General features: G+C 35.3%; 1 protein-coding gene across 1 annotated transcript in view; it reads right to left on the reverse strand.

The window, feature by feature from the left end:
• Nucleotides 1–1,140: 1,140 nt before the first annotated feature.
• Nucleotides 1,141–24,590, reverse strand: part of LOC140139380 (uncharacterized) — a 30,762-nt gene continuing 7,312 nt past the window's right edge. Inside the window, exons 2-12 of the mRNA XM_072161149.1 lie at nt 20,264–20,384; nt 16,530–16,601; nt 13,859–13,930; nt 12,691–12,765; nt 12,364–12,435; nt 10,523–10,594; nt 8,277–8,348; nt 6,129–6,200; nt 4,161–4,232; nt 2,928–3,011; nt 1,141–2,516 (exon numbers count right to left, since the gene is read on the reverse strand). Coding sequence (XP_072017250.1) covers nt 1,361–2,516; nt 2,928–3,011; nt 4,161–4,232; nt 6,129–6,200; nt 8,277–8,348; nt 10,523–10,594; nt 12,364–12,435; nt 12,691–12,765; nt 13,859–13,930; nt 16,530–16,601; nt 20,264–20,384 — 1,940 coding nt within the window. The 3' untranslated portion in view covers nt 1,141–1,360. The remainder of the gene's footprint in view (nt 2,517–2,927; nt 3,012–4,160; nt 4,233–6,128; nt 6,201–8,276; nt 8,349–10,522; nt 10,595–12,363; nt 12,436–12,690; nt 12,766–13,858; nt 13,931–16,529; nt 16,602–20,263; nt 20,385–24,590) is intronic.

The following is a 24,590-nucleotide window of genomic DNA, read 5'->3' on the forward strand; positions in this document are numbered from 1 at the left end:
GTCAAACATGGGGTAGAAACACTTTATTTATTTTGGACTTATAGTAGTTCAAGTGACGTGTCAAGGAAAACTGTTAACAAAACAGATTTCACTATTTACCATTATGTTGCTTTTGCTGTTTTTTCGTGATGATGTCTAAAATAATCGAACTCACATCTAATTTGTTATTTTTATGCATGTTCTGTTATACTATCAAACAATTCAACCTGAAGATTAATTAAATCCTTTATTTTGATACAATTTAAAAACGCAGAACGGACCACCCCGATCAGAAATGCCCAATTAACTACAATGTTTGAAATGGACTCATTTTGTGTAATATTTTCATTTGTTACGGACCTGAATTTACCACTGAGCTTTAAATTGAGGCGTCCTCGATAAAAGTGGTCGTAATGAACAGCCGTGCTCTATGAGTAAAATCGAAATGTTATATAGCACAGTTTAATGGACGATTGAGTGCATTGACATACCTGGGTGTTATATCCTAGATTCACCCCGCTCACCATTTGTTATGTTCCGTAGTTAGACTTTTAAGGAAATTTTATCCTAATAGTCCTTCATTTGAGATCACAAGGGCACAATTTGCTGGTCTAAATCATCTGGTTGTATTATATAGTCACAAGCACAATCTAACTAATTGGCCTGTTCCAATCGTTCATCGCGAGTCATTTTAACACGTAGTAGTTCACTGTCCCATAGAAACCAATGGTTAATGACAAATTTGGATACTTGATTAGAGAACTATGCCCGTATAAAACAAGCCGAATAGTCCGAATACCGTACGTTAAAGGTATTTTGAACCTGTTTAATACGGGAAATTTCCTGTGTAAGTGTTATGCTAAACTTTGTGTGGTATGTGACATCCCGACATTCTTATGTAGGACACACCATTTTACATACACCCACCCTTCCATGTCAAAGGCTAGCTACGACGAAGTCTCATTGTGTCTGCAAGAAGGTTCGCTGTGTCCAATTAGGGTTAGCTTGCTTTGGGGTTAGAATTAGATTTGACATAGCCAAACTTATTCGACATAACGATACCATATTTTTACATAGCGATCCATCGATATATTGGGCTGTTACCCTTCGCATACTCCCCTCACACACACACCCCACACTTTCTTTCTCTTGTATGTTCACAACTATATGACATTATATAATTTGAATTGATTGCAATATCGGAACATTAGATAAGAGAAGTTTTTAAACATTATAATATTTGACCATATTGAACGATAAGGATAGTAATATTGGACGATAACGATAGTAATGTTGCTTCTCGCGATAATTGTATACTTTTCAAATGATTTTCTCCGCTTTTTTGAAAAGCCTGTTGCATAAATATCATTTTGACCGTAATTTAAAGGCGACTTGTTATTAAGGTATTGCTCTTTGTATTGCCGATGTTATTAGGTTCAATCACTATATCCTTTGCTCTCTGCCTCTTGCGATTACGTATCTCCGAAGCAAATGTATACAGATATGGATTCAGTGCTGCATTTAATGGCAAGACCAAAGCTACGATCCATCCATAATTGTGCCTTATATTAGTATCATCTATAGCCTCACTTTGTACTAATATTCCTAATATAATCACCGGCATCCAGCAAAAGAAATCTGTCAGTACAATAACAGCCATTCGTGCAGCAAGCTTTAACTCTTGATTTCGATCTTTCTTCCTTTGGAAATTTTTACTCGGCAATTTTGTCGCAACAATGATCCCTATGGCAACATAGCATCCAAGAACAAAGAAGAAAGCGATGCAGTTCAACCCCAGATTTATCGCAATTGAAAATTGCCAGGTATCACCAGACTCGACTATTTCATATGTTGTCAAATTGACATTCTCACCGGCAGTTCCTACTAATCCAGATTTCTCACTTTGATAAACTGTTCTATACACTTTATTGCTGACTAGCGGCAGTCCAACACATACATTAGCAAGGCCATATGTGGTCGTAGTTTCTTGTAGTATAATTGCAATAATACCAAGTGATACCACGACAATCCATACAAAAGAACTTGCATGACGGGCTGTCTGTGATGTCATTCGCTTCTTTCCGTGAGGCAATCCAACGCAAAGTACACGATCTAAACTGATTACCACAACAAAGAGCACAGATGCCTCACTTGATAAGAAAGATATTAACCCTGCCAATTTGCAGAAACCACTACTCGTCCATTCTTCCGCATACAATACAAATTGTTTCCCATAACGTAAATCAGCAATTGCTATAATTATCATATAAAATCCCATAAGAAGATCGGACACTGCCAAGTTTAAAATCAAAATTGATTGCGTTTGATTCCGAACATTTTTCTCCCTACTTCGTAGCACAATCACGTAAGTATTTCCACAAAGTGCACATATACTAAATATCCACAGTAAGGTTCTCTCGGCAAAAGTTGGCATCAGGTGTTTGTCACAGTTGTCGAACAATGGCGGAATGGTTTCACGATTGCAAGTTGTGTCTGGATTTGGTAGAAGACAACAAATCCGGTGATCGTCGGTATTTCTGTTGAAATAATCGCAAAAACTAATAATAATGAGGTTTGTCAAACTTAAAATCATTGTTCAGTAATAAGAGTTTTTATCGTGTCTTTGCAGACGAAAGTGTCAGAGTAATACATATTTATATGCCAAATTGGTAGGTTGACCGGAGCTTTGAACATATTGCACGTTTTAATGCATATTACATAATACTAAACAATAGTAATAATATTTGAAGTTTGAGTGGCTACGGAATTGTTTTGTGTGATTTATGTTCTTATACATTTTTGCGCATTGACATATTATACGTGTAATCTTATTTAGAGAAACTTTGCTTTGATCCTTTAACTCTAGCATCTTGGGCACAAAGTATAATTATTGGACAGAAAATATATTTGAGCAGGTTTAGAAAATATATTTGAGCAGGTTTACTTACAGAAGTTGAAGATTATTAAGATCATGAAAGCTATTGAGGGCCATATTTGATCCTTTCCAATACTGCTCTTGACGATTTAAAAATCTGAAGAAATAAACGAATGTATAGAGCCAATAAAATGTTTATCATACGAGTACTGATCTGGATACACATTCCCGATGGGAGCAAATCTTAAGCAAATTTAATATACGTGATTATATAACCCCCTAAATGTATCCAGTTTAATTTTGGTACATAAGTCAATGAATGGGTGTTAAATCAAGACATACCAAAAATATGTTGTAGATAAAAAATTTTCCGCACAGTTTAATACCTCATTTGTCCTAATCGATGCAGAATTGATGACAAAAATGACCTTTTGAATGCAATCACCTCAATTGTAAAAGGTCTTGCTGCTAAATATTCATTTTGTTTCACTAAGAGCATGCGCCGCAGATATCTGGCAGTCATTGATGCAGCAGGAGGACATACCAGATATTGACTGTGAAGAGTGAAGGGTAAACCATTGAGGAGGGAGTAAAAGAGTAACTGTACTTAATAAAACACATGAAGTGAAGTCAAACAGTCCGTCAGTAAATATATGCATTTTGTTAGTCTTAGTCCGTGTCTGTTATGATGTACCTTTATGAAGAATCTTGAGAAGCAGGAAAACCACCATTACTGCAACTTTAAAATCCTGGGTAGGTGCATTCAAAAGGTCATTGTGTCATTAGTTCTGCATATATTTTGACAAATCAAACTATACGGAATAAATTTATTTGTAACATACTTTTGGTAGGTCTTGATTTAAGACCCCATCTTTGACTTATGGACCAAAATCAAACTGGATACTTTCTTTTTGGGATGTGTTTATTATTGGCCAGAACGGATAAGTTCGATCCGTTTCAATAAACGTGAACAACACAATTTTGTGTAATTTCTTTATAAGCTGCAGCTGTAAGGTTAAAAAAAGCAAATATGCGTTTGTATCATATACAAATTATTTACTTCACACGATATGTTACAGTGTAATTGCAATACTTAGAAATAAGACGGCGAATTTCTACAATTGTACCACACCGAAAAGGGATAGGCAAAATGTTAGAGTTCGAGGTTTAGGGTATACGCTTCTGATGTCTGAGGTGTCCCGGGATCAATTATAATGCCGCGCCGGTAGCATAAAGATATCATAAATAATAATTAATAATTAAAAACAATATTTTACAGATTAATACTAACAATAATGGCACTTACATAATGTGTATACTACGAAGTCCATCAAATGCGTACGGCTCTATTGTGATCCATGGATTAAACTCTAAGATTCTGGAACAAATTATTAAATTGCATTACCAAGACAGATTGACATCCAAAAGCTGAACTAAATTAACTTAAGTACGAGATATGTATTCATAGGAATATCTACGTTAATTGGTAAATGAAAGGATATTGCCTTGGTTTGACCTCTACAATGACAGTACCTGATTAAAGGTACCAGGATCAAACCTAAACTGGTACAATCATACTTTAATTTTTCACATTTTACTGGATATACTATTTTGAGAATGAATACGGGCGCTACCGGTATTCACAGCTGGTCTTGTCCATCCTATATCACATCATTGAGAATAATAAAAGTAATTATCCTAACGTATATTCTCATTCATTTTTATAGCTTTTGAGGAAAATTATTTTCAATATTTTAGTTCCCCCTGTTTGAAACTAACACACCCTATCAAAATAACCGGCCGGGTCGTCTACAAGTGTACTTCAGTTATATCTATAAATGCGCTTTTATAAATACGCACGTGACCCATGGGCACGACATACCAAGATCAGCAAGCGTGACTAAATCATTATGCACTGACCACTATACAGAAAGAGATAGGAACTCTGTAGGTAAATATAATCAAATTTAATTATAAATTGCATTGCAAAATTATTACACATTCCGAATTTGTAATATGTTATCGAGATAGATCAGTACTGGGGAACAGTAAATTGGTTCAACAAGGCAAGAGATAAAGCTACCTGGCGGAGACATGCTGAGGCTTTCGTCCAACAGTGGACCGATAATGGCTGATGATGATGATGATGATGATCAAAAACAACATTTTGAAAGTATTTGACAACGGAAAAAATATTCAACGACGGAAACGTTTACAATATGATCACAAACTTGAACAAAATAGACAATTTTGCTTGCACAGCTGTCTCATGTTGTTCCGCCTTTGCATTCAAATGTATAGAAAGACCAGTCGCTATATAGAAGGTCACTTCGAGACTATAAGCTGTCTATAAGCTGTTATGGCAGCGCGGAGGTGGTCACGTACCTACAGTATTTATAAGAGCGCATTTAGATAAATAAACTGAGCTCAAAAAGAAACTTATAATTTTTCACAAGGTCATATCTTGAAATCCTGTCCATCAAATTGAACCAAAATTACACACAGATTTACTTCAATACTCTACTCTTAACACATGTCAGTAACCAAGCAGTTATCCAACTGACACAACAGCAAAATGCACTGAAATGGGACAGCTTCCTTGACCACATTCACAGCCCAGCCCAAGTCTCATGAAAAAAGTGTATGAAAAGCAGAAAGCAGCACCGTTTTTTCATCTGTGCAAGGATCTTGTGTGCATTCTCACAGATGTTTTGTCCTGGGTGTCAGTGAAGGAAGTCCAGGAAGCTGTCCCATGACAGTGTATTTTGCTGTTGTGTCAGTTGGACAACTGCTTGGTTACTGACATGTGTTTTGAGTAGAGTATTAAGGTAATCCTGTGTGTAATTTTGGTTCATTTTGATTGACAGTATTTTAAGATATGACCTTGTGATTGTGTAAAAAATTATACGTTTCTTTTTGAGCTCAGTCTATATAACCGAAGTACACTAACTACTGAAATAATGTGATTGTCTAATCAGATTTTGTTTTTACAAACATGACCAGTAAATCAGCAAATAACAAATACCTGGTATGCATCAAAAATATAGTGAAAAAACATTTTCTTTAGGCAATTTACATTTGTTTATTATTAATACTTAATCTTTTGAATTGCTTTGTAACCTTAGTAAATAGCTTTTATTTTACACAATTGGTGTATTGTGACAATATTAGTTGATGTTTTTAGTTGATTACAATACATTTATGTGATGATTAATTTTGTAAGCATCTATTCAGTAAAAACTAACCAATAAAATGAACCTTATTTTAGACTTACAATACTTGTAGTTCTGCTAATTTTTGGAATGTGTATTCTCCGATGGTAGATAGATTGTTCTTCGATAAGTCACTGTAATGCAAAGTGAACGAATTGTTTTACTGTTTGTGGATTCTTTAAAATCAAGGTCATAAAAAGTTTCACTCTCATTAATGCCCAAGATTAGTTCAGATACCCCCGCCCTTCCTAACGATTTTTTTTGCAAAAATTTGACCACTGATATATAGACCTGTTAAAGACTGGAGGATGGACGTTTGCACATTCTTTTTTGTGAGGCTTGAGAGCATATCAGACATATCGAATTGCATTCTGAATACGAAGAATGTCCTTCTGATATCAAGTAATTTTGAATACCAAGCTATGAATGGAATTCGCTTAAGGGGGTACTACACCCTGTGGTAAATTGTGACTATTTTGTATTTTTCTCAAAACTAATAACACACTGGTAACAAAAGTTATGTATATTATTGGGGCAATGAATCCAATTACTACACTGAAATTTCAGTGACTCAAGACAAGCGGTTCAGTAAATATGATAGGAAATGAGGTACATCCTAGTGGTACTTCATTTCTTATCATAAATAACGAACCGTTGGGTCACTGAAATTTCAGTGTAGTAACTGGATTCCTTGCCCCTATAATATACATAACTTTTGTTACCAGTGTGTTATTAGTTTTTGAGAAAAGTGCAAAAATAGTCACAAATTTATCGAAGGGTGTAGTACCCCCTTAAAGCTCTCAAAGGGCTATGAATTTACCCAATTGTTAGTTATGTGAGTTAAAAAACCCGAGAACTGCCGCATTTTCCTATGAGCTTCGATCAAAGTGCATAATGTGACCACATTAATCTTCAACGGCCATTACGTCAATGTTCATTTCTCGATTTAGGTACACGATGACTTAAAGCCATATTATAACATTTGCTGAGGAGAACGCCCTCATTTTTTAAAATTCTGGTTTTTACACGATTGTAATGTACTTTAGTCAATAAAGATACTCTGCAAAAATCAAGACTTTAGGTGCTGTAGTTTTGTCAAAATCCGAGATTTTGAATAAAACGATGGAACCGGCGTTATATTATTACAATGGAAATATTAGTCGAAGACGTATGCACAGTACGTACACGGCGTGCGGGATACACATACACACACACCCCGAGGATCGTACCGTATTACAACCGCGGGAGTAACATGCATGGGCGCTAGTAGTAAATTCCAATTTTCTATGCTTTATCTGCCTTGTTCAGCTTAAAATTAAAAGGGGACATATCTGACAGTAAAAGCTAACATTTTATGGAAAATAAATACTAATCTATTTTTACAGAAATGTTATATTATGGCTTTAATAATACAGCAGCTATATTTAAACAATTGTGATCATCGTAAAAAGCAAGATCCAATCAATAATCTGTTTTCTCATTTTTTTAAAAATCTTTTGGCCTATTTCAGAACTTAGGCATCATTTTGTGCAAAAAGGCATTTTGTGGATTTCATTTATATGCCTTATATGGTTAATATCGCAAAACATAAGGCCGATATATAAAAAAAACGGTTTTCAAAATGGAGCCTCACTTTTTTGTGATTTTCTTCATTATTGTCGTCTTTACACCAAATCTGTATTAATATTAATATTAATTGATGTATTGGATTTATAAAATATATACTTTTATTATGTCGTGTATGTCCTGCATGAATATAATTACAAAGTTATGGAACTTTTAGTACATGCATGTCTGAGAGTACACAGCTGCCTTAAGGGGGTACTACACCCCTGCCCAAATTTGTGTCTATTTTTGCATTTTTCTCAACAATGATAGCGTATTGGTGACAAGTATGATATGTATATTATAGGGGCAAGGACTACAACTACTGCACTGGAGATTTTATTTCAACACAGACAACAGTTGTGGAGTTACAGGGAAAACCAAAATTATATCAATAAATCAATAACTATTTGCCTTGAGTTGCTGAATTTTCAGTGCAGTAGTTACTGTTACCAATGTACTATAATTTTTGAGAAAAATGCAAAAATAGGCACAAAATTGACCACGGGTGTAGTACCCCCTTAAGTTTCGTTACAAATTTGCTTTCTTACTTTTATACTTTAAATACAACCAGAAATTGGAATCCAACTAGGAATGATACTTACAGATATTGAAGATTGATCAGCCCATCTAATGCCCCTAGTTCAATGTATGCAATTTGGTTGCCTTCCATTGTCCTAATAAGTGGATAAAACCAAGGTATTCATAGTGAGTTTAATGACATTACCGGAACAACTTATTTATCTAAACGAACAAACTTAACGGCCAACTACGACATATCCGTAAAATATTTCAATAGGATTGAAATACAATGATGCTAAACATACCTATAAAGACGTTTCGTGCTACCTCGTAGCATTTTCTCAAATCAATTGACCATTTTCCCAATCCTCCTAGTCTGCTTCATGTTCTGGCTTGACGTTGGCGGTGCTACTAGGGCTTTAGGAACTGGTCATAGATATGTGGCAGGAAATGGTTTCCGTCGTCTCGGTGTTGTGTGTTGGCCCCCCTTTTCCGTATGCAAATCGCTTATTGTATTTGTCTTCTGTTTCAATTATGCTCTGTCTTTGCTACTCGCGTCTTCAAATGAGAGGTTCACACATCATTTAAGCCACCCAGACACTAAGAAACATCCTGGTCTATCCAAAGGAAAAAACGCGATTCATTACAATCGGCGAAATGCGTTTATAAAATCCCTGGTCGCAAGTGTGAAAAAAACTCCATTGGTACTAGAATGTTTAGTACGCGTTAAAAAAACATCAAACCGAAGCGGAAAAGCGTCAACGAAACCAGAACACAGAGGAAGACCCCAGTCACCGGAGAGGTAAATAATTCCGACATTACAGATCATGTGGCGGAGGACAATCATGTCAATTGCTGGTAAGACGCAAGTATCAAAGACAGAGAGCACAGTAGAAACATAAGACATATAAAAGAAGTGATTTGGACTATCCAAATGGCTTCTTTTATATGTCTTCTGTTTCTACAAAAGATATGTAAGACAAAAGGCACCCAAATGGCTGCCTTTTTAGAAGCAAGGCAAAAGGAAGCCAATTGGTTACCTTTCAGACATTAAAATATATTAAAATCACACATTTGTCAAGACATTTGTGGTAAATTCTCTATAAAATGACAGATTTGTAAAGAAATGTTGGTAAAGTTTCTCTAAATCTGCAATATTTTATCCAGACATTTTTGAAAAAGAGCAAATAACCGTTTTCAAAAATATATAATCATGTGTTTTACGGAAAAGAGGAAGGGGGAACACACTAACCCGAGACGAAGGAAACCACTTCCTGCTGAATATCTATTTCCAACGTCAAGCTCAAACAAGAAGCAGACGAGGAGGATTGGGAGAATTGGTCATATGATGATATTTGACCGTTGACCTATACTTGACTCTATAACTCCTGAACTATGCATTTTATTGCAATATAAATATTGTCCCCATTAGGACCTTTGACCACTGGTGTGAAGCATATGGACATAGGAAAAATGAACCGAGAACCAATGATTGTTTTATCAATTGAGGTTAAAGGATGCAAAAAAAAAAACATTGGTTCCGCTAATGTTCCATCTCCATTTTATTACCATAACTCACATAATATGGTCCTAGCTCAGTGGAAAACCCCCCTGACCGCATGATAATTGACATTATTTGATGCAAACTAAAACTAAATAATCAAAATTTGATTGTGAAATCGAGATTAAGACTGAGTTGGCCTAAATTGAATAATGGCCAGGACTGTATTAAATGTTGTGCCAATTTTTTATTTTATTTTATAAACACACAATAAATATGAATAATTATGATCTTTTCAACATAATTACAAGATGATGCACTTTGTATTGCAAACCTATAGTCCTCAATGTTAAGTTATTGTACTCATTTTGTTTTGCTATATGGTATTAAAAAGGAAGAAAGTCAAATAAAAAAAAGAGTATTATTCTAGACACTTCTATGCATTTTAATCCGTTTTTTTCCCCGAGAGAGTGTTTTTAATATAATTTTCTATCAGGTTTATTAGGACAATTTGTGTATTCTGCATACAAAATGCTAAAGAAGAGATATAAATTCATGAATGTTTAATGAGTGACGATTATGAAGAGTGCCTATTATGCCTAACTTAAGTTGATCACATGATCCATTAGTCCAAATGTTTGGGCAGCTGTTTTTTTCATGCATATGCATGACAGCCTCGTAAGATAGCCCGGTGTTGTCTCAAACGAAAATATATCTTTATCTAGTTTAACACATTTGTAAAAGTTATAGAAAGCTGCGGGACTTAACATGTATAGGATTACAGAATGAATATTTTATGATTGCTTTTTGAGATGATGAAGTACTTACATAGATAGTAGTTTATCAGATCCATCAAATGTGCCATTTACAAGTCTGGTGATATTGTTTCTGCTGAGTTTTCTAGAAATATAATATCAGAAAATCAAGTCTCCTCATGTTATTTGAAAAGCTTGTTTCCAAAATGGATTAAATACACATTGTAACCTTTGTTCCACATCTGTAACGTGTTCGGGTGCGAAGTTATTGCACTCGGTAATTTCCTGAAGTACACTATGTTTTTTTAGCAACCCTATTTTTGTATACGATACAGTGTTGCACAGAGAATTATGCTGCTCAAACTTTGGGGGTTGCCGGAACAATATTGATATGATGAAATTCTTGATGTTATATGGTTATGTTACTGTGGGAAAAGTAATATCAATAAATTATAGAAAAAAACCACAGAACGCTTGTCACAGTTTTCATTGTCACTAAAGAATAACATAAGGAGCCAAAACTTTTCATTTAAATACAGGGTGTCCCAAAAGTCTTGATACCATTTTGAATCGTGATATCTTTCACTGGGATTGACTGAGAGGAAATCAAAATACATATTTGGAAAGAGTAAATTCATGCACTTATTTGAATACCAAATGATACATAAATCTTTCCTTAATAGGACATATTCTCTTGGTCGGGCTGACGTCACAAAAGGGGAAATAGCCTTGTAAAACCAGTGTGCGCATGTGCAGCGCATGTGCAGTTCCCCTTTCTCGAGCTGGTTGCTATGCGCGCGCTTGTGCAAAGGGGGAGGGGCAATGTTCCCGGATGTCCGACCGAGTGAATATGACCAATCAACAATACATCTCAAATGCGACATGTCAATACTGGTAACAGATATGTGTGTTTCTTTTTGGGAACTTCGGAACACTATACGATAGTTGTTAATATTGCGAGGGGATATCACTTAGATACTTGGGATCCGGAGATGTGCTGTCAACGTATTGTATGCTTTTGTGTGTAATATGGCCAACTGTTCCACCCTTATAAATATTTATTATTATTATAAGAGGGTTTATATGTCAAATTGCCATGGTTTTCTCTGTGCAACGATACCTTAATTTTAGTTTTCGGTTGCTCTATAGTAGAGTTATGAACGTTGAAAATGGTATCGAGACTTTTGGGACACCCTGTATTATATCCTTTTCAGCTACATGTACTTGTTGGTAGGCATACACATACATGAACACGTCTGATTTTGAAATTTTTCCTTCGTCGGGAATGTCAATTACTATGCAGGATGTCCAGCCCAAATTGAGATATCGGCCTTTAAAAATATTATTGACAATGTTGAGAGTGGGAATTACCTTGAAAAATGTCTCAAAAAATACAAGATACCAGTTATATTCCGGTCTGAAACTATCAGACAATATTTTAAACATTAATAACATCACAAATTCGCAACAAACCGAAATTGTGAAAAAATCACCCCCGTGCAGATTTTTGGCTATTTCTCCATTTACGCCCAAAAGTGTCTCCTTTTGACATGACACGTCACATTTGTGCTTTCAAATAAGAATAAAGTAAAGTACATTGTTCTGTGAGCTGTAATATTGACCGCCCCTCGTATCTTTTTCATATCTTCCAATATATGTGATTATACTAAGCAATTTAAGACCGAATTAGAACACAGATATGGCAAATATCTGTGATTAGAACGACTAGTTTGCGTATGACGTCCTGTCAACCAGACGAGAAATGCTGTACTGCCAAGGTCAGCAACCAATCACGCAGCGCCTTTGCCCTGACGTCAGACGCAAACTAGTCTTTTTAATTCGGTCTTCAATTATACAGACACCTGACAATAACATAAACCAGCATTTTTACTTGTGGTTTCGATAATGACTTACAGGTTAACGAGACGACGACAGGAAGTAAACACTCCGGGTTGTAGTTTATATAGTCTATTGCCATCCAGCCTTCTGAATGAAAAATGAAAAAGTGCGAAATTAGAAATATGGCAAGTGTAATATAATGCAATGTTTAATGTATTAAAGGATGACACGGTAATCACAACATTTATGCCCTATATGTTAGAAAAAACAATTACCAAGCACGAATCACGTGGTAATATTGGAAACAAACTCATATTAGCCATAACAACGAATACAAACAGCCGGCTCTCAACATACAGTATAAGGCAGATTAATCATGACGACTAACAGAGATTTACTTACAAACTAGACAGGGATTTGGGAAATCCTTGACAATGTTCTGGTCCAAAATAGGAGAGTGAATTCTTATGAAGCTGTCTGCAAATAACAAAAAAAAATCCAAAAAAAAAATCATAATTAACACAGCTGCATGCATTTTACCATTGGCCCATGTAGCACATTAGATAATTATTCGAGTGTCTTTAACTGATTTAATTAACATTGATTTCAAATTTTGTTTTCATACTTGATGTAATTGTGCGTTGCGATGCACGGCCGTTCCCGGTCGGTGGTAGGAACAGTCGCACTAGTCTCGGTCCCAGCCGGTTTGTGCTCCTTCGTCACTAAACAAACCGTCTGGCGACAACCTCATAGTACGTCTTTTCTGATTGGCCAATCATCGTCAGAAGAAAATCTTCTGATTGAGAATTGCTGTCTATCAGTACCGGGTTTCAATGCATGCAACGGTTGAGTGACAGCTATGCGGTTACATAAATCCACACAACGTACGTGAGTACTCGCGGGAGTACGCGCTGTGAGTCGCTGACATGAAAGGCGATATCAGACGATTGGCGCCTCAGTGGCCGATGAGCTAGCGTATTGTTTGCGTTTGTGGCAGCTACAAACAGTGAGGGGCCTACGCTGTTTAGTGTCACTTACACAAGTCAAGTGCTATAGCAAATTGAAAACAGTTTTATTTGGACATATTTGGAAATTCATTAACCAATCAGCGGATCGTCATTTCGGGGTTGTCGCCAGACGGTTTGTTTAGTGACGGAGGAACACAAACCGGCTGGGACCGAGACAACAGTCGCACATACAGCATACTACGGAATGCTCCACACACGCATAACTACCTTACAACTTGATTATTTGGTTCTTATTAAAGTTTAGTGTACGTTAAGGCGTATGGTTAATACAAACCAAGACAACGCCAAATAGATAACTTTTTAATTTTCAGTAGCCCAGAAGAGACTAAAAACATTATGGTCGTGCAATGAAGGTGGCAGTCCATTTGGACATTACTTTAATCTCATTGTGAAAAATGGTAAAAGGAAGTAAATTTGTTAGTGATTTAAATATAAGACACACCATTACACTATTATTAGGGTAGAAATTGTGTATCACTTGTTAATGCTGCAAATTGTTAATGTACAGCCTGACGACAAGTTATGACAAAAAGTAAACTTACATTTTTTCCACGAATGTCAGATTATTAAATGCTCCAGGATCTATATTCGAAACGTTATTCTTGCCTAAATTTCTGAAACAAAGAAAATTCAAATAAATATCAGTAATGGATGATATTGAACACAAAGAGACGTCTTTGTGTGTTTAGACCATTAAACTCTCGAGTTTCTACGTGGTACTTTACAAGCGACTAAAATGAAACCTGTTGATATTGTTAAACAGCAAGTTTTAAACAGTAATTCAACACAGATTGACACAGAACTAACCTCAATATTTTGGCGTGTATCACCCGTTATCATCATATCAGGGGAACTCTAAAGATGTTGTTGAAGATTGACCTGAGGATTACCTTAGGTTTAATATCAGTGAAGTGCACAGTGTCGGAATCTTGAGGGCCTGGTCACGGTTGAGTTCCGGCGAGTGACTTCCGATATGTATGGCTTCCCTCACTAGGCGTGGGTACTCTTTGTCTTCTCTGTCAAACACTAATTTACGTTGTCCCACTCAATGGCGTGAGTCTGTACTGTGTTCTGTGACCGCCAATGGGGTACCACTGGTAATAACAAAGGTAATCTCCTGTCAAGCGTGAAGTCAACTCTTTCACAAGATCTTTGGAGGATATGTGACACACGTCGAAATAGTGAGATTAGTTCTCAAATTATTTTGTGTTGAATGACTGTTTAAACGATACTTGCTGATATCGTTTCCATTAAAATAATGTATAATAAATGCTGTTCAAACTGCAACAGTGGCTGTCATTAAGACCCAAACAATTGTTTGATTGTCCTCGACAAATCCTAGTACTCGAGACTCAAACACTTATATATTTCCGGGTTTATTTCTTATGCTGAAATATCATTAGATATTACAATGCCACATTATATAAAAGTACATCAATGAACCGGGTCTTGCGTGGCTCAATAATTAGTTTTTCATCCTTTTACCCTTTCAATCTTGGATTGACTATGAATGATAGATTAATAATGTAATTTGCCGTATAAATTTCCGATAAAAACTTGTACACATATTTTTCTGACTTGCTATTGGTATAATGTAACACACAAGTGTATGAAGTTTAGTATAGGACAAAATATGCGCTGTCGCAACATTTAACGCCTTTCGTAGCATTAGTGTACCAGTTGAAGCAAATTTGACAGAAGCAAAATGTAAAAACTGCTCCCCTGGCTTGCTTTTCTTGTTTTATCTGTATGCTAAATGCCCAAAACAAAACAGGGATAACGAAGATGAATTTGCACATCTTTTTTCGAGCCAGTGGAGGCAAATGGGCGCATTGCCTCCCCTGCTTGTCCCTAGTGATACAAAATGTATGTCAGTAAAATATCCCAGGGATAAAATATCAGTCCCAGATAAAAAAGACATATTTACAAAAATCCAAACAAACATAGCAAATGTCTTAAATGTCTCCATGGACCTGTTAATGCTTCATGTCTCATAACACTTAAGCTTAAGTACCTGTTGAAGCGTTATGATTGTAGCTGGGATTTAGGTCATGAGGTTAGAATAGCTAGTACAACTAGGTTATGTCAATCAAAATAGGATGGTTTAAGGCGAGTTGGACAGCATGACACATATTTTTACAGCCATTTAACTAGCTAATCCTGCTTAATGTGTTAATGTGAACACAGTGATTTTATAGCAGATACCAAGAAAGCAGATGCGTCAAGGAAGCCATTAATTACCTTTAAATTCTTGAGTTAAACCAATAATATATCAAAGTATTATTAATTACCATAGGTTTGGGGCATTTTTACTCTTTATGAGTAAAAGCATGCACATATCATGCTCCCTTCCAATATGCTTTAAAGTAATATGATTGGATTGTATTTGAAATGTTCTCTACATTTCTTTTAAGGCGGTTTGGAGGCGGGCATGACCTTACGGTGTTTGCATATTGTGACAAATAAAGCTGACACACAAGTGGAGTGGTATGAGTTCCATTTAGGAGATTCTGAGTCATGATATAAGTGGCGTCATTTCCACACCATGTGTATGATTTTTTTGGGAAAGGGGAAATTCCATAAATATGTCTTCTGCCAACATAATCGCCTTTATATTAAACAAGTGTATGATGGTCTCAATTGTGAAACATCGCCGCATGTTCAACCACTAATCAAAACCTATGAGTATAATCTTATCTAAAAGTAAGATAGCATTAAAGCTCAAGTAAGACCATATCTAGAGTAGCTGCCCTATAGTCATTTACATGATTTAATAATGTCTGCGTTCTTTATTATACATATTTGAAATATTTTAATTAATCAGAGATCATTGAATTATACTAATGAAGGGCTCAATATAAAACTGCCTAGCCCACATTTGGGTTATTTTGGAGAAAAATGGATTTTTGTGTGCGGCGAATTTTCAATACAATACACAGCAATTTTACTTCTTAGCAAAGAAGTGAAAGGAGGATTGTTTTAACCGACCTAAGTTAAAGTACTGTCCAACGTAAACAACATTGTGTCGAATATATAGAAAACTATTGTATTTTTACGCTTTTAAATCAGCATTTAATATCATTTTTAACCAACGCTTATTTGTTAATCCACTTTGTGCAATTTTTAACCAATATGTTCACAGTACAGCAGCCATTGCTGATTGGACCTTCTGCAATAACCTCTTGCAAAATTGAAATACTTAAAAGTACCTACATGTAGGTCAGGTGATACAACTCGCTGAAGGCGTTTTCTGGAATCGATATTTCTTCGCTATTCTTCATTTCCCTTCGAAAAAAATAGATATTATCGTTTTACACAAAATATAATATAGGATTATCGTTTAACACAATCAGCATCAGTATTTATTTACTAGACGAATACCCAGTATGAAGAATACTAATAACAGCTATAGGAGCCTACATATTGCTTGAACAGGAAACACAGAAGGGAAAATACAGCAGAGAGCAACACAGGAGATAAAAACAGAACTAGAGCAGAGCGAGTGCGGATGAGAGTATGGATAAAATACACACGCAAAACATATTGGGGGGGGTGGGGGTGGGGGTATTTGCAGGTTTTCACTCTAAAACTAAAACTAAAAGTTGCAATTTCCATGATTTACATTGGGAAAGTATCTGTGTATTACACACAAGCACCAAGGGGCAATCAATAAAGCATACAATGTAACTGGCACCAGGGGCTATTTTTACGTGCCTCCTGGCACGTTCGTGCAGTGAGAATAGAAATCCGTGCAGTGAGAATTAAAAATCCGTGCTTAAAATGTTTCTATACTAGTTTCAGCCCGAAACATGACTACGAAATTAAAGAAGTTCCTCCACAAAGTAAGACTAATCTAGTCGGGAAATCCTATATCATATATTTTGTGGTGATCTGTCAAACATTCAATTGGCAGGGGCACTTTTTCGGTAACTCGTAGGGAAAAGCCTCTGGACGAGAAAATTCGCAACAGGCGTGGGGACAGCTCCATCTGCCGGACAGAAATTGTCCAGAATTGCCCTGTGCATCTTCTTTTTTAGACCGTTAAACACCTTAATTTGGTGCAAAAATAGTGTAATGATGCAAATTACAACAACATATCACCTTTGTTTGTACTAAAATAGTGTAATATGGAAAGGCGTTTTGTGCACAAATGTCCCAGTAAACATGGTAAAACAGGCCAAAAATTATGACCATCAGGAACATTTTCATGAGGGGCGATGCATCGCCGCTGATATGCAACCGGGGACACCGACAACAATAAAAAAGTAAGTGCGCAACTGTATGGCATGCAGACCTGGTAACGGGGGCAGCTTGATAAGACCTCTGGCTCAATATCGGGACTTTTTTTATAATCAAAATGTACAATACTTATAGCTAAATTAGTGTGAAAAAGGCTAAAAGCGCGACTTTCCTCAACATGCTCAAGGAAACCTTTAAAGACCATATAATTCATTTATTTGCGATATATTAGTAGAGAGGAGTCCAGATCAGTGAAAAAAGCACAGCTTAACCATATGATAACTAAATTACTAAAAAAAATGATTGTTTTTTCATTTGCTAAATGCATGTGAAATCAGCCGGTTTAAACTCTTCTAGATGCTTACAAGGTGAAGGTATAGAGGTAAATACTAAATTGAACACTTTCAACGCTAAACTAAACACATAGACACTTAATGATGATCACATCAAATCATTTGAGTATTAAACGTATATACAGGGTGAGTAAAAAAGAGTGCAATAGGTCAACGAATCAATATTATTATTATTATTATTATTATTATTACTTCAATATTTACAATTATTATTATTATCATTATTATTATTATGTATATTTGTGAATTTCTATGTTTGAGATGAAACCAAATAAATGAATCTGAATCTGAATCTGAATATTCACGTAAGAACCAAGTTTAACTTTCCCATTATTGAAACTTTTTTAAATGCCACACTCAATATTCACCTTATGTGAAAAAAGAAAGTGAACCCTTTAACTTTTTTTACGGCGATACCCTTTTTAACTCCTTGTCCACGAGGCACCATGTAATTTGAATGAGAGCACACAATGCGAAATAAAGACACCAGATCTGAAACTGGAATTAACTTAAATTAAGGTTGATTTTTGCGTTCTTTCAATAATTATTCCTTTTTTGGTTCAAACTACCTTTCTAATGTTACTTACGTCCTTCATACCTCACCCAACTCCAACTCCAATTTTTCAATTCCCTACAATGTGTCCAGCTTATACTGGATATTTTGTAATTCTCACCACTTCAATGTGCACGTATTCCTTTCGACATTTGAAAAACCCGCCCATAAATTTGTATGTTTCTTTTATAGATAATGAACATTTTTAATGTAAGGCTAAATATGAAAATAACAACAAATAAAAGAAATGTTTCCTCTACATTATACAAGACAGCTCAAGACCAGGGACAATAAAACTTTTGGTGCTCCATTCTACTTCAGTGCCAATGAGGGTAAGAAAATGGCAGTTGTTCAAAATCTACCTTACAAAGAGTGTGCTGACATTCAAAATGTCTATGTCCCGTGGACAAGCATTAAAATCAAGTCAAAATCGAGCAAAATGTGTCATAACAACAGAACGGTAAGTGCTAATTACTTCGTTTTTTCACACAAGGCCACTAATGAATATATAATGTGTTTTAAATCCTAAAAGTTCAATCTGGTTATAAAATAAAGATGGATTCTTTGCACTATTGCACTTTTTTGACTCACCCTGTATAATGCTTGTAGAAAATAAACACCCTGTTTATGGACTGAACATCTTAGTGTTTTAAGTTGAGCACTATAGACATTTAGTTCATGAAAAGTGTGTTTAATCTTTTGTAATGAAATTTGTATGCAACTTTTTTCATGCAATTTGCCGACAACTTAAATGCACCTTTGCATCACTTAAGTTGCAGAAATCTTATCAAATTTTTAGAACTTTACGCGACAGGTTACGAGATGGTAGGGACACGTGAACAATTCATTCAACATTTAATAAAGAGGTTCTGTGTACTTTTATGGAGTTATCAAAAATGACAATTCAATTAAATATAATGACATTTTAAATGAAACCTACCCTTGTAAGTAAATCAAAAGGATTTGTTATTATTATTACATTTTACAGATATTAATTTCGTGGAAGTGTAGGCACCTGTGTGTATTTTATGCATTTTTCAGAGTTTGTATTCGTTTTTGCATATCAATACCATCAATACCATAAACTTAATGACATTAATGATCCTAGCGTGTACTTTCATGGAGCTGTAGGTAATTAAAAATAATGACAAGTCAATTTAATGAATTAGTGAAATACATTAGTGAACCAGACATGTATCCATTTAAGTGCATATTATTAGATTAATAAACTAAATATCATTTTTTAATAATGTGTCATAAAATTTGTATTATATCGCAAATTTCAAAAATTCAAAATTATTTGATATCAGTTAAGGCTATTCCTTGTACTCAGAATGCAATTTGGTATGTCTGAGTGATGTGCCCTCAGCTCTCAGCCCTTAACGTCAAAACTGAGTCAGTAAAATGCGTGATTTTAACGCGTGATTTGTAAAAGTTTACAGAACTCGAGGGGATACAACCCCTCTGCCAGCAACCCCTTCCCCTCAATCTTGTTTCCGCTAGCTGATCTTTTAGATTTTACGTTTGCTAACGTGCAGTGACTTATATAGCCCATGACAGGCATAATTGAATCGTTAAAATTGCAACTTTTGATTTTGGGGTTTGGGAGTTTGGAGGCACATATCGTGGTCAATTTGTGCTCAATTTTCACAAACAGGGTGTCAAATTTTATGAGAAAGCAAAGTCCAATTAAAAATGTAGGCTATATTTCAGAATAATCCAAAATTATCAGGTTGTTGAACAGCAAGGATGACTATAACTGACGAGTTTCTTTTTGTGCCTGGGTGTAGATGATAACTTACAGATCCATAGTTGTGTATGGTAGTTCTTGTATAGTTCTCAGCGTCCAATGGCTGCATGATACAAACAGTTTTAACCTATCACTCTGTAGACAGTTGCAATGATAAGGACACGGTGAATCCGCTGGTGAGAGAAAGGTGTACGAGTAATATTTTAGAACAACATCCGTTAGGCAAGTTTTATTTGGCTATTCCAGAAAATAGACGCACACCCCAAAGAGGTGTTCGGTTTTCCTGACTTTTTGTCCAGTCATGATTGTTGGAAATCAATACTTTCAAAATATCTAAATACGAAAACATCCAGTAAAAATAGTTCAAAATCAAAATTCCTAACTTTAAGAGGCACATTTCTTGATTTTTAAACATTTATTGCATTTCCAAGCTTTTTCTAGTAACATTGGTAACTGGAATTCCAGTTGTTTTCAGAAAGCAAACCTGGAATTCCAGATATCTCTTTTACTCCTTTACAGGGGTGTGCACTTATTTCTGGACTAGCCATATTCTACATTATGTATAATATACTAATTGGGATCAATAATTAAAAATCAAGGACATGAATCAAGATACGAAAACAATTAAGGGTCTCAGTGCATACTCCTTTCTTTCAGGATTTACAGAAATGAACTAAACGGTTCCAAAAAAATAAGTCCCCCCTAAGAATTTTTGGTATAATCCAAAAACGGCTTGATCAATTCTCTTGTTTTAAAGTTTGGATGATTAGTTATGCATCAAGTGAACGTGGTTTTGTTGTTATCTTTTATCATCCTCTTTCACTTGAAGAAAATTCATCAAAAAAGGAATGTTTCTATATTTTTGTTTGTTTTTTATTTAAATAACTTAAGTTAAGATGTTCATGAATTAATTTTTACACATTTCAAAATGTTTTATGGTTCAGTCAGTAATCATGTAGCCATTTATGAAATGTTATTCATCAACAAAAGTTGTACTTTTCTAAATTGTTTTTTTTTATGCATTAAAATGTAAATTTAACAAGTTTTTCATTCTAATTCAATTTATTAGGAAGGAACAACTGTAACTTCAATGATAAATATTGTGTTCATTGATTAATTTAACCAATGGACCAACATATTCCTGGTTAGATCTTTTATGCTGGATCATTGGTCATTCCTTGAATGGTTCAAAAAACATTTATATGGGTGGCCGTTATCAAGACTCAACTTATTACATACTGACAAGTGTGGGGACAACACCACTTTAAAGGACTTTGCAGCAAATCATGCAGTATGTGGAGAACCAGCTTGACCAACAACAGAGAAGAACGATGCTTGGAAGCTATCTCACATGAAGGAAGGCCTATTCATTATTGAAAGACAATAATAAGCTGCAGCATTCATTTAAATTTATTCACTGAACCAAAAAAAACCTGTTTTTGAATGCGTGACACCTAAATCAGGAAAAGCTGAAATTTAATTTAATTAAAGTGTGCTTCTTTTTGATTAAATTATTCACTTAAAGGGAAAAAATTGTCAAACACAAATTGAAGCATAAAACCCCTATGTAGAAAAATGCAACTTTGTTTTGGCCGAAAATTTCATAAATGGCTGCATTTTGCAATGAAGATGATAAAAAGTGGCAACAAAAATCCGCTCACTTGATGCATAACTAATCAGTCTATGTTCCAAACTTTAAAACAAGAGAATTGATCAAGCAGTTTTTGGATTATACTAAAATGTCTTAGGGGAGGGGACTTACTTTTTTGGAACCGTTTATGTTTTACATTTGGTAGTATACAAATGACATTATAGGAGGTTTAGGTAAAAGCACTGGACTAACTAAAACGTAAAATACCTAAAGCAGCATAGTAAAAAGACCCATCAGTGTTACTACAAATTCGAGTGAATTAAATTTACAGCCAGCAACTCATAACTTATTTTAATATAACCTTTTTTCTTCTTCAGAATAACCCAATTTTTAATTTTACCTATTGCGGTAAAAACGTACTAGATATAGCCAGGTAATGTTGTCGGAATTGAGCTCATATTGTTGAGTGAGCTACGTTATACATAAAACGTTTAACGATAGCCATCGGCCACTAACATGACAAAGCGTTTATATATGTCATAATCTAACAAAAAGAAGACATTAGTCGGCAACAAGAGACACATAACCATTTGAATCTTTTTTCTTGTAACCCAATTTTTTAAATAAATTATACAGGTAAAATGATCTAAGCAATTTTCTATATGATAAGAATCATATTCCCCCGACTTAATGTACAGGGTGTAACAATAAAATTTGTACACTTTTGAAAATAGAATGACACAAGTATGCCGCTTATGTTGTGGTTTGATATTTATATGTCTATCAAGATAATTTCTTTAGCCAACAGCTAAGCTTTGTTTCAATAAAATCGACGGTATAAAAGTGAAGATATGTCCAATTATGTAACCTAGTCTTAAAACCGCTTGGGCCACTTTTGTCTAAACTGTTACAAAAGTGACTGAATAGAGTTGGAACCATAGACGATTCTCTTATGATAGGTAGTTTTAAACAATGTAGTATTCGAAGTGGTAGAAATGATTACATAATAGAATATCTCCTTGAGTTTTTGAAAGTCGCAACTAATCACTGACATAACAACCTCATTTACTAGAAATCGTGGCCGCAGCTCAACTTCAACCCCAATTCACGTTGGAAGAGCGTATTTTTATGATTGTGACATTCGGTAGCACATGGAGTCAAGCAGAAACCATAAGATTGTTTATAGCTCATTTTCCAAACTCATGTCTTCCATCAAGGCATTACATATAACTATGCGAAGTATGTGGAATTTGTTAACAGAAATGCTGGCAATAGTGGTCGTCCCAGAAAAGCTAGAAGCCAAGCTGAACTTAATTTCAAAATCCTATTGTTTTGTACTTATGGATGCAAAAACTGTCCTCACGATATCTCAGGGATATGAGAAATTACTTTAAACATTAAATTCTTTCAAATTGGACTTTATTTTGTCCACTATATATTTCAAACTTCAAATAATTTTACTTTGTGTAGCAAATATGATTTTGAATTTCCATTTCATTATCCAAATAAATACAATGTTTTAGGACAGACTTGTTGCAGTCTAAAAAGTTTTTTTTATTGAATTATCAGTATTGTAACATGGTAGACTTGGAACAAATCTTAATTTATTTTTATTCTAAGAAAAAACATAGATTCTAAAAGTAAGCATTAAAATGAGCAGAAATTTGCATAAATTTGGATTGGTAATGATTAGTAATATTAAATCCTACAAGTGTATCACAGATGGCAGATATCAAAAATTGTTTAAATGATTTTAATTAGCATTTTATAGAGAAAAACTGGCATCATTTTCAGTGATGTGCGCCCTTATGTTAAGTTCCTCATACGATATCTGGCGATTTGCACGATGGTCGAATTCAGCACCTTTGAAGAGCTAGCGTTTGAACTTGAAAATCAGTGTACTGTGAAAGCCGAATAGATTTCATGATGGAATTTGAATGTCTGTGATACTAGTGATGTGAGTAATTATGATTGTGTGTTTGTGGGGGGGGTATAGACCTGTATGTTAAGCTTATAGATTTCATGCACGTGAAAATGCAATGCTGTTGATAATGCACTTGTCACTAGAAACCCTGACCCTGTGATACTAGTGATGTGAGTAATTATGATTGTGTGTGTGTGCTGAGGGGGGGGGGGTACATAGGCCTGTATATTCAGTATTTAGGCTTATAGATTTCATGCACGTGAAAATGCAAGGCTGTTGATAATGCACTTGTCAATTGAAAGCCTGACCCTGTGATACTAGTGATGTGAGTAATTATGATTGTGGGGGGGTGCATAGGCCCGTATGTTCAGTAGTTAAGCTTATAGATTTCATGCACGTGAAAATGAAGACTGTTGATAATGCACTTGTCAATTGAAACCCTGAGTCCCTGACCCACTCCAACCCCTGGCTGCAGTGCAGAGTACCCGGAAAAAATAGCCGGGCAGTTTATTATAACAGACGGGCATTGACACAAAATTTGTCCCTTTTGGGCCGGCCATGTGTTGTTTCCCGTCGGTCCGGGACTTGGCCGGGAGTTTTAACATTTTTGAAATTTAGCCCTGGTATAAGTCCCAGCCACCCATCCCCGTGGTACCCTGGCCATAAGGGGGGGGGGGGGGGCTGGAAATTCACAGCTGCATATAACCATATCTTTGATAACATGGACAAGTATAGTGATGATGTACATTATACAAATGATGAGATATCCTCTAAATAGGCACAATTTCACGGCTTTACCAGACGCGTAATGTTGCGAGTAAATTAAACGCCATTTTGTGTGTAGGAAGTTGCAATTAAACAAAC

This window comes from Amphiura filiformis, chromosome 18, assembly GCF_039555335.1.
Source record: "Amphiura filiformis chromosome 18, Afil_fr2py, whole genome shotgun sequence".
NCBI classification, from domain to species: Eukaryota; Metazoa; Echinodermata; class Ophiuroidea; order Amphilepidida; family Amphiuridae; genus Amphiura; species Amphiura filiformis.